Below are 11,348 nucleotides of genomic sequence, written 5' to 3'. Positions count from 1 at the left end.
CTTCCGCTGCGGCTTTCTGGACTACCCTACCCGGCCCTGTGTTCCATCTCCTTCAAAGCGCTCCCCTTGTTCCTGCCCGCACCCCAGCAGAATAAACCTCACTGGGTGCGGCCATAGCCGCAGGTGCACCGTCTAAGGGCACCCTACTGCGGCCATCTCCTCCGCCAGCTCCTCCCCACCACCATCACCACTGTGTACCACCGGCAGCTGCCCGGAACTCGGGGCTGGGGTAAGGACGCCCTGCGCACTGCGCTGTCTGCAGGTCGGCGGGGGTCTATCCTCACGGCCTGGCATCCCCAGCGCCCAGCGGGCGCTAACACGACTCGCCAGGGCACGGGGGGAGCCAGCATCAGCACGGCCGGTTGGCAAACGCCGGGACCTAGCGCACACGGTTTCCGAGCGCCGGGCGGCCGGAGAGCACCTTCGTGCCCACGGTCCGGAGGGGACCCGTTCTCCCAGGCGGGACAAGGAGCGCTCCCACGAACCGCCTGAGCGCAGCCAGGCCCGAGCCCAGCGCCTGAGAGGTTCATTTCCTGTCCCCCACGGGGTCAGAGGCCCGGTTCAGGGGCCCCCTCCAGCCCTTTCCAGTCCGGCTGGGCGATTCTCCACAGGCAGGAGTAGGAAAGAGGCCGGGGCGAACGTCCGTGCCGCTCCAACACCGGGAAGCCTGGACTCGGGAGCCGGGCTGCCCCGCGCGCGCCCACTGGCGTCGGCCATCTTGGCTCCTCTGGGCTTCCGTAGGTCGGAAACCCGTCAGCGTCCAGAAAACCAGGGAAGGCCGGCAGTACCCAAATCACGCGTGGGACACGAAGGCTCACGCCGCCACACCCTCGCACCCACTAACGCCACCCCGCCGCCTCCCACCCGCGACCACCGCAGACCCCGCCCCCGCCGCCGGCGCCGGAAGTGCTGTGTGCCGGCGACGTCACTTCCGTCGCGCCTCTGGGCGGCGCCAAGATGGACGCTCCGTGGGCCCGGGAGCAGCTCCGGCGGCGGTATCTGCTGGCGTCGGGCTCTGCGGTCCCGCGGGACGGCGAGGGCCACGCCAGGCCGGGTGAGGCGCGCCGAGGTCCCCCGAGAGCCTCCCGCAGGGGCCGGGTTTCATTCCTCAGCTACCAAGTAGCTTTGCAAGTCGGGTATTTAATGTCACGGACGGTCCTTGAGGCTCTCGCAGCCTTGCACGTCGTAGTCCCGCTTCAGGGTTGCGGGGAGCGCCTGTCAGGAGACAGCCGTTAGAAGCCTTGTTTAAATTCGGAGTGAAGGTGTCCCGCCCCAGCATCTCTTAGTAGCAGACGACTGGAGATACCCGATGTGCCGTCGGTGCAAAACCGGTTAAATAAGGTCGTTCCCGCCCGTGCGGGGCACGCGGGCAGGCGTTCTGTGCCGGCTGTGGCCGATTTTCCCAGGGACATGCGGAGTTCCGTGTGGTGTGTTCGCCGGGAAGCCATGGAATGTGCCGGAACGCAGTGGAAGTGGGCAGTGGAGGTTGCCCGCGGGCTGGGGAATTGGGGTGAAGGACGGGGTTTCGTTTTAGATCCTTTTGGCCTGTGCGTTGTGAACTGGGTCCACGTCAGCTTTGGTTTATAAGTTCTGGGTCTGGGTATTGATCTCTGTTAAGATCAATCTGTGCAGGCATCTGATCGGTCCGCTAACGGCACAGGCCCTCCGATGGGGACCTGTGGTTCTTCCTGCCGTGAAGAAGGGCATGTGGCTCACCTGGGGAGCTTGTTAATCGCCTGTCTGACCCAGCCCCAGCCCCCCAGTCTTCCCAGGTGGAAGAAATGACCTGTCTGGACCACCCTGCAGCGGCCGGAGAGTTCTGGCGTCCCTTTCCCTTTTTTTTTTTTTTTTTTTTTTGACAGAGTGGACAGTGAGAGAGAGACAGAGAGAAAGGTCTTCCTTTGCCATTGGTTCACCCTTCAATGGCCGCTGAGGCTGGCGCACCGCGCTGATCCGAAGCCAGGAGCCAGGTGCTTCTCCTGGTCTCCCATGGGGTGCAGGGCCCAAGCACTTGGGCCATCCTCCACTGCACTCCCTGGCCACAGCAGAGAGCTGGCCTGGAAGAGGGGCAACCGGGACTAGAACCCGGGGTGCCGGCTCCGCAGGCAGAGGATTAGCCTATTGAGCTGCAGCGCTGGCCCCTTTCCAATTTTTGAGCTGACTCAAAAGATTGCGGGTGTTTAAAAATAATTTAGATACGACAAGTGACAAGTCCATTTTGTGCTCTAATGTTTATCTCTGCTGTTTTTTTTTTTTTCCTTAACAAGACTCATGACTTCCCTAGAGGAGATGTGAAACCTAGTTTGAAGAGCCGTACACTATAAATAGCATTGTTATTTCCAAAAGACTGAAAATGTAGACGTTACCTGCACTTTTATGCAGACTCCTATTGGTTTTTTTCTGCATCTATATTTTTTCTGCCTTATGCATATGGCATAATGATTTTACAGAGCGATTTGGTGCTCTAAAGGGAGAGACTCTGCTTTTTAGAAAGAGCTGGGAAATTGACTTAAAATAGGTATGATCTCCCCCTGGAAGCTATGGTCACTTGGGATTTTGTGATTTGCAGGAGCTTCCACAGCTGCCGAGAAGAAGGAGAAACCTCTCCCGAGACTTAACATCCATTCTGGGTTCTGGATTTTGGCCTCCATCGCTGTGACCTACTATGTTGATTTCTTTAAAACCCTGAAAGAGAACTTTCACACTAGTAGGTAAAGAAACCTGAACGCCCTCGTCTTACTTCTCGCGTTCCATTTTGTCAGGTAGATTTTTCAGAAATTAAGAAAACGCCTCCTGTGTGTCAGGCACCGTGCTGGTGCTGGGGGTACAGAAATGAGTGAGCAGTGTTGGTTAAAGGACACACGTTTTCAGCTGGAAGATGAAGAACTTATTTAACTGTTTTTTTTTTTTTTTAATATTTAATTTATTTATTTGAAAGAGTTACAGAGAGAGGTAGAGACAGAGAGGTCTTCCATCTGCTGGTTCATTTCTCAGATGGCTGCAACGGCTGGAGCTGTGCCAATCTGAAACCAGGAGCCAGGAGCTTCTTCCCGGTCTCCCACGCGGGTGCAGGGGCCCCAGGACTTGGGCCATCTTCTTCTGTTATCCCAGGCCATAGCAGAGAGCTGGATCAGAAGAGGAGCAACCAGGACTAGAACCGGTGCCCGTATAGGATGCTGGCACTTCAGGCCAGGGCTTTAACCCACTGTGCCACAGTGCTGGCCCCTAACTGTATTGTTAACAGTAAGGTACTGTGTACTTGAACTTGGCCAGGAAAGTGTTCTCGTGAGTCCTCCGCCCTCCATCCCGTACACAAGCCACAGCGGGAGCTCTGGGAAGTGATGGATGCGTGTGTGCACATATCACATCATCACATCATACCCCTCACAGAGAGGCAGTGAAACAAGGCCAAGCTGAGGGCGTGTGCTGTGGGCGTGCACAACAGTGACGAGAACTGGAAGTTGTGTCAGTGTCTTTTCAGTACAGATGTGTTGTAGGGAGGGTGCTGGTGAGTGTAAGGGTGTAACGCACTGGGGGAAATGGCGAGAGAAAGTCTGACGGTCTCTTGACCCAAGTGCAGGACAGCTGGGAGGAGGGGCTGAGAGCCGGCTGGTGAGGACAGCTCCCGGGGTTTGTTTCAGAGAGCAGGTGAATGGGCAGGGTTCCAGGAGGGTGGGCCTGGTGTCGGGTAATCCCTGGTTCATGAGGGCCCAGAGCCCTGCAAGTGTGATCCAGGAGCTGAGTGCAGGAGGTTGTGAACCATGTGCCGGGCCCCTCGCTGAACCCTGAGAACGGTGTAGGGGCCCCGAGACAGGGCAGAGCGGGATTGGGGAGGGCTGCTTTGCTGAGGGCCAAGAGTCGTCATCTGGAAGTACCAGAGGCCCTGGAGAGATGCAGACAGACCAGGGGCCTTGGGGTCATGGCGGGCACACGCTTGTCCTCCAGGTGACTTCGGGGGTCAAGGGGTGGGGAGCCGGAGGAGCGGAGGGAGCAAGCAGTCAGGGCTAGGCACCAGCGAGCTCTTGGAGCTGTTGCGGGGAGATGGCCTGTTCCTCTCGTGCCGAACTCCACCCGCGTGCCGCCGCTGGCTTCCTGCTCTCCCACCTCTCTCTCTCCTTCCCTGGGAGGTGGTGGGACCTCCCTGGTAGGGTTCGAGGTGAACTCGAGAGCTCAGCACATTCCACCCGTAGAGGCACAGGTTGCAGCCTGTGTTTCCTTGCAGCCCTGGCAGGAGAGGCCGCTGGGTTTCCCTGCATCTGGAGCCCAGTGGGTGAGCTTGTCTCTCTGGGTTTCCCCGTGTCTGGAGCCCAGGGGGTGAGCTTGTCTCTCTCTGGGTTTCAGTATCAGGTGGCCTCCGTCGTCTCTCCCCAGTAATGTCTTCCCACAGCTGCAGCAGTGGCACAGCGGACCTTTGAGCGCCATCGGCCCGATTCCTCCATCTCTCTCACTTGGCTTAGAACTTGTCTGGGAAACAGGGAGTGGGCACTCTAACCACCGCCGGTGGCAGCTGCCCCTTCATTCACCAGATGGTCACGTGAGCCCGAGGCGTGCGTGGCTGTGGGTCCAGGGATGAATGAGCGCTCTGACAGCTTATTCTGGTCTGTAGCAGACAAGCTAACAGGCCTTGTGCTGCAGGCCGCGGTAGCTTATGCGCTGCCTTGCCAGGTTTTGTCCGGGCAGCTTTAAGAACGCCCTATTGAGAATGCACACTTGAGCGGAAGAGGGGTCTCTCAAGACCCTCCGGGAGAACGGAGATACTTGTCTGTAGGTAAGCTCGGTGGAGTCATGACGACTGTGGCGGAGGGCTCGCCGGGCTGGTAGGCACCTCACGGGATTCTCAGAGCGGCTCTGAGAGTTCAGTACGGTCAGTGTTTCTGGGGCACGTCGGCTTAGGTGATCTGCTCAGAGTCTCGGAGCGCGTCGGGGCTCCTGCCCGGTGCTTCAGACGCCTCTGGGCTTGTCAGCCGCAGCCCCACTGCACCACAGGAGCCCGTGCTGGAATCTCGAACCCTGCCGTTCCCGGATCCCGCTCAGGGCCGTGTGACAGCTGCCACGCCAGCAGTCCTCTGTCTCCCTCAGGATCGCCGTAGAGAAGCAAAGCATGATGGGGGTACTGGATTGAGTCGGGAGGGATGGGAAGGACCCTGTTCCCCAGTCTGCCTCTTCCATGACTAGCTGGGGCTGGAGTTAGGGGCTGTCAGAGTTGCCTCACACACTGAGACAGGTTTTAGGAGGAGTTGGAAGGGCGTGTAAAGACGTTGTCCGTCAGGAGAGGGTAAGAAATATCTTGCACATGGGAGGGAGGTTTCCCTCTGGAGTTGGGAGAGGATTTGAGTGAACGTCTTCCCGCTGGTCTGCAGTGTTCCCAGGAGCTCTGCTTCGCGAGGAGTTGGCGGTACCTGTGCTGGAAACTTCAGAGACAGCCAGGGAGCTGCTGTCTCGTCCGAGTTTTCAGACCAGGGCGTCGGCGTCCCCGGGTTCCTGCTTGATGTTGGTTTGCACGCATTACAGCCCTCTTAATCCTGTCGTGCTCTCGTCGTGTCTCAGCGCCGTGTCCCTCCCTCTGAGGCCGTGAAAGCCAAGGTTGAGTAACCGAGTCCCTCTGCAGCCTTCTGCAGTTGCTGTTCTCGAAGGAGAGAGCTAGGCTGTCGTGAAATCAGTGTGAGATGTCTGCTGACCGGCTACGTGCTGTCACGGCTTCATGGGCTGTTTCTGCGTCCACAGTTGGTTCCTGTCTGGCAGTGCCCTGTTGCTCGTCAGCCTGTCGGTTGCACTGTACTGCATCGTCTATCTGGAGTGGTATCGTGGCATTGAGGAGTATGACGTCAGATACCCGGCCCTGATCCCCGTCACGACCGCTGCCTTCATCGCGGCCGGAATATGGTGAGTTAACTTCAAGACGAACTTACGTCCCTGGTGTAAAAGGCAGGAGAATTAGAGGGTGTGACAGACAGTGGTCTCCAGTCATTCCCGTGCTTCTGGCTCCCTTCTTCCCAGCGTCTCTTCCTCTGTGTATGTACCAAGTCACTGAAGTGCTACGTGTGGGCGACGTCCCACACGCAGTCTGCATCTTGATGGTTAAATCTGTTTCATTGTTATGCACAATACAACACAGAAAAATAGACGAAACTGAAATGTTCACGGGAATGAACGGTCACCAAACACACACCGGTGTAAACCGCACCAAGTGGAGGGAGCCGAGCCAGCACCCAGTGACGCCTGCCGTCCGCCCAGTCAGTGCAGCCCATCCTGCCCCGTAGCCCTGCCCGGAGCTTTGTGGTCAGCACTGTCTTTTGCATCCCTTAGATACCTTATTTTTGTTTAGTCTTCTGTTTGAGCTGTGTAGAGGTGGATTCTTTTTTTTTTTTTTTTTTTAATGAAGATTTAATTAATTTATTTATTTTGAAAATCAGAATCTTCCACCCACTGATTCACTCCCCACATGGCTGCCACAGCTGGAAGGAAGCCAGGCTGAAGCCAGGAGCCAAGAGTTTCATCTGGGCCTCCCACACGGGTGCCAGGGTCCAGACACTTGGGCCACCTTCCACTGCTTTTCCCAGGACATGAGCAGGGAGCTGGATCGGAAGTGGAGCAGTGGGGACACAAGCCGGCACACATGTGGGATGCTGGCATTTTAGGCGATGGCTTTACCCGCTACACCGCCACACCAGCCCCTTCCCCTGAGGTGGGTCTGTCCGTTCTGTGTTGTCTTGTGTTTGGCTGCTCGTGTGCAGCATTAGGGACAAACCCATCCACAGCGCCGCACCTGACAGTGGTTGGTGTTTGTCGCCGCGCAGCAGTCCATATGACTGAGCCCCAGTTTGTTTGTTTGTTGATGCCATTTGGTGGTTCTCCAGTTCAAAGTCAGGAAAGATACGGCTCAGGACTTCCATGGGCAGGTTTCTTTGTTTCTCCCTGCACATGTGCACACAACTCTGTTGGGCAGCTCTACGTGTGTAGCCCTGTCAGAGAGGAGGTGACTGGGCATGGATGTGTCAACCTCCAATTGCAGTGAATCGCACCCTACATTTTCCAGAGGGGTGATACTTTTCTTTTCTTCCTTGTCAGTGGACCCACATAGCTTGGAATTCTTCCATAATAGTCCATGTAGATGTTTTTCATTTTTTAAACAGTTGCATGGTTTTCACTTTGGTGACAGGAATACTGTTCTTTCTCAATGAAAAAAACTATCAGCAGCTTATAAATTACTACTTTTCAATTATTTTTAATTCTAAATTTTTATTTATTTTCATTTTATTTGAAAGGCAGGGAGACAGGTCACATGCCTGCAACAGCCAGGGCTCGGCCAGGTGGAGCCAGGAGCCTGAACTCCATCCAGGTCTTGCACACGGACGGCAAGGAGCCTCCCAGGGTGTGCCTTAGCAGAGAGGAGGAGCTGGGACCTGAACCAGGCGCTGTGATAGGGGACGCGGTGGCCCAAGTGTGGCTTACCCTCTCTGCCAAACACTCCTTCGTTCTGTTGTTGTTGTTTTTTTTTCCTTAATATTTATTGATTTGAAAGAGTTATAGAGGGAGTGACAGAGAGATCTTCTATCTACTGGTTCATTCCCAAAGTGGCCGCAACAGCCAGGGCAGAGCCAGGCCAAAGCCAGGAGCCAGGCGCTTCTTCCAGGTGTCTCCCGTGGGTGCCAGGACCCACACTCCTGGGCCATCTTCTGCTGCTTTCCCAGGCCATTAGCAGGGCGATGGATTAGAAATGGAGCAGCCGGGACATGAACCGCTGCCCATAGGGGATGCTGACATTACAGGTGGCAGCTTTACCTGCTACCCCACAACGCCAGCCCCTCATTCTAGTTCTAGGAGAAAAGTTTTGTCTTTATTTCCATGCTGATTTGATAGTGTGTGAGGTTATAAAAGCAGACCCAACCCCTTTTAGCTTATGTTCCATTGCAGTCGCTGACTTTAAGAGACTTAAGCGGGCTTTTCTGTTAAGTCGTGCTGACTCCCATTGATTCCAGTTCCAAGCACTTTTTAAAATTTTTTTTTTTTATTTACTTGAAAGGCAGAGACACAGGTAGAGAGATCTTCACCCACTAGTTCACTCTCCAGATGCCTGCAACAGCTAGGATTGGACCAGGCCAAAGTCAGAAGCCAGAAACTGAATCCGAGTCTGGTGTGAGTGACAGAGCCTTTCTCTGCTGCCTCCTCGGATGCACATCAGGGAGCTGGGCTGTGGAGCAGAGCCAAGACTCAAGCCAGGGCACTGTGGAGTAGACTGATAGTTCCAGAAGGACATGAACGTTTTCCAACGTTGGCTAAATCACGTATTTGAGAAATACGATACATGGGAAGCTACTGGCTGGACAAACTTTCCCAAATTAAGTTCTTTAAACCTAGATTCTAGAACAAAATAGAGTTGTGTGTGTTACAGCTAGGAATAACAACTATTTAATTTTTTTGTTGTTCTTTTCAGCTTCAACATTGCTTTATGGCACGTGTGGTCGTTTTTAACGCCACTGTTGTTATTTACGCAATTTATGGGAGTTATAATGTTTATCTCCCTCCTTGGATGATTTCTGGAGGTAAGATATCTGGAGTGCTATTTCTGAACATGTCTTTTGTGGCCATTCCCACTGGACACAGCAGTGACCGGCTGCTTGTGAATTACTGCCGGTCGTTGCACAGGCAGCGACTGGCCGCCTGCGAGTCATTCCCGGTCGTTACGCGGTGGCGACCGGCCGCCTGCCAGTTACTCCCAGTCGTGGTTGTACCAGCGCTGCTCATCCGTGGACTCAGAAGGAACTGAGCGTCTTCCCTGTGGTAAAATTCGGTTCTAAGTGAAACTTCTTAGAGAAGGCACCTGTCTCCAGGACCACATACACACGCACTGGACCGTTTGGTAGGGAACTCAGCTTCCATCAGTGCGTACACAGTGACGCTGGCTGGATTTTCCTTAAGGCCTGTGAGCATGGGGAAAGGGGATGTTTTACCTAACTGGGAGAAAGAAATTCTTCCCTCTTCTCTGCCCTGGCTGCCTCAATCAAAGCCTGCTAGTCGCCCTGTCGGCCTTTGTCTTCCTTGTTGTTTGTAAAATTCCTGCCTCCCCAGGGACTCCCCTGCCCCATCCCCAGCCTGTGCCTTGCCCAGTAGGGTCTGTTTCTGAGTCTGTGAGTGAGGGTGCTGGTTACTCTGTGTGCGTCGGGGTTCAGTGCAGGGGACGGAGTCGTCCCTCCCCTCCAGTCCCGTACACGAGGCCCTGGAGGAAGAGGACTCCCGTGGCAGTGTACAGGACGGAAACCAAGACCCGAGCAGTAGGGGTTCACAGACTCCGTTCTCAGGGTGTTCGGGAAGGCAGATTGCCGCCAGCAAACAGCATGTTCTCCCTGTGGGATCCTCCAGGAAAGTCTCCATCACCACACAGAGAGTGTGGACGTAATCTTGTGGCCAGTCTCCAGGTGGCTGCTGGGACATGGGTGACCATGCTAACATGTCCGCAGTCCGGGCCCTTTAACTGTGTACGTGGGTCACCTCAAGCACCTGGGGCCCCGAGTCATTCGCACACAGCTCAGGACGTCCCTCTTGTGGCCCTGGCCCCACCCTCCCCTTCTCTCGTTAGCTCCCCTGTGGCCTCAGTTGTGAGCTTTGATGGACCCGCTGACTCCTGCTGACCTGGGCTCGTTGTAACCCAGAGGCAGATGGTGACGTGGCCGTGGACTGCACTGTGCTTTGTGACACTAAACTCGGAACCACAGAGAGGGTGTTCTTCTCACACACAAATGCTGGTTTTCTTTCAGCTGTCGGGCCGCCCGCAGAAGGCGTTACAGATGGAGAGTGGGAAAGCCACGGTGTTTTTGCATCCACGGAGAGCTTTTCTTGGAAGAATTGGGACTTTGTAAATGTGTTGTTGGAATCAGAATAAATTATATTTCATTTGGATATTCTCAAACTCAAGTGATTATTGAATTTCTCAGAAGCCAGTGTTACGTGGAGGTCCCTATTGGACAGTGTAAATCTGTTAAATATTCAGAGGAGAGAGTAGTTTCACCCCAGGTTCTTAATGCATCCTAATACTTAAGTGGTTCCTTCTCCAACTTCCGGATGGCAGGTCACGGTATGAAGGAGTAGACGTGTGTGTAATGGAGTTATGTTGTCATGTGCCTTTAACCCCCTTCCGTAATGCTGTATGTCTTCTATAACGGTTTCTAGAGGTGAGGGGACCAACTGAAAGTATGAGGGGTCTTCAAAAAGTTAGTGGAAATATATGTTATAGAAAACTACGCATGATTCTGAATGTTTCTGCACCCAAATAAGTTTATCTTTGAATTCAGTTTTTCCAGACTTTTTGAAGTACCCTCATATTTTGTTTTCCCATCATCAGATTTTATCTTTGTGTAAATTACTGGATTTTTAAACATTTTTTAAAATATGAACTGTTGATCATTTCTCAGTGTATAATTTTTTCTGTAGCGTTTAAATAAAAGTATTTTTATAACTTTCTTGTGTGTTTTGTTTATCTAAACTTTGGAATAGCTTCCATTTGAAGCTCTGAGCACTTGGATTAGCTGTGAAATAATAGAGGCTGGGATCCAGCTCTCTGCTGATGTGCATGGGAAACCAGTGGAAGATGGCCCAAGTGCTGGGGGTCCCGCCACCCACGTGGGAGACCCGGATGGAGCTCCAGGCTCCAGGCTCCCGGCTTCGTGTAGCACAGCCCTGGCTGTTGTGGCCGTTTGTGAGATAGCAGATGTAATCTCTGTCTGTCTCCCTCTCTCTGATGCCTGCCTTGCAAAAAGTAAGTAAAATAAATAAGAAATAGCAGAGGCTTCTCTTCAGAGAAGGGTCGCCTGCTCGTAAGAGGCCCCGTGAGACGGAGCTTGCCCATTGAGATCAAGTACGTTCTCAGGAAACCCAGGCACTGCGTGCACGGCGACACAGCACAGCGGATGCTGACGGCTTTCCCGGCAAAGGGACTTAGCCACCTCTCGTGCCTGGCTTAGCCACACTCTGCCGTGCGCTGTGGCTAAGTAACCCTTCTCAGCTGTGAAAGGAGAATGATCTCTTAGAGCTGGCAGACAGTAGTAATGTGTGCAGGGCACCACCATGTGCCAGCACAGAGTAGGTACTCAGATACAGCGGAGAGGGGCAGCTAGCAGAATCTAGGGTCCCCTGTCTCCACATCCACCTATCCATTCGTTAGCAGATACAGTAGATACAGAGAGGCCTTCCCTCTGTGGGTTCACAAGTGGCCGCCAACGACTGGGGCTGGGCCAAGCGGAAGCCAGGAGGCTGGAACTCCATCTGGGTCTCCCAGGTGGGTACAGGGACACAAGCACCTGGGCCGTCCTCCTCTGCTTTGCCAGGCTGGTTTTGAGTGGGGTTCAAAGTGA

The 11,348-nt window shown here is 54.1% G+C and overlaps 1 protein-coding gene across 2 annotated transcripts; it reads left to right on the top strand.

Annotated features, from left to right (window-relative positions):
• The first annotated feature begins 946 nt into the window (after positions 1–946).
• Positions 947–10,457, top strand: TMEM128 (transmembrane protein 128). Of its 2 annotated transcripts, XM_062213389.1 has the most exons (5): positions 947–1,054; positions 2,570–2,711; positions 5,725–5,883; positions 8,435–8,543; positions 9,756–10,457. In XM_062213389.1, the coding sequence occupies exons 1-4, from the start codon at positions 958–960 to the stop codon at positions 8,532–8,534; spliced, it is 498 nt and encodes a 165-aa protein (XP_062069373.1). In that variant the 5' UTR covers positions 947–957; the 3' UTR covers positions 8,535–8,543; positions 9,756–10,457. The 2 variants fall into 2 exon arrangements, with proteins under 2 accessions (XP_062069373.1, XP_062069374.1); XM_062213390.1 differs by lacking the exons at positions 8,435–8,543; positions 9,756–10,457 and adding an exon at positions 6,414–8,418.
• The last annotated feature ends 891 nt before the right edge of the window (positions 10,458–11,348 follow it).

Source organism: Lepus europaeus, chromosome 16 (assembly GCF_033115175.1).
Source record: "Lepus europaeus isolate LE1 chromosome 16, mLepTim1.pri, whole genome shotgun sequence".
NCBI classification, from domain to species: domain Eukaryota; kingdom Metazoa; phylum Chordata; class Mammalia; order Lagomorpha; family Leporidae; genus Lepus; species Lepus europaeus.
This window is presented reverse-complemented; position numbering and strand designations above follow the sequence as displayed.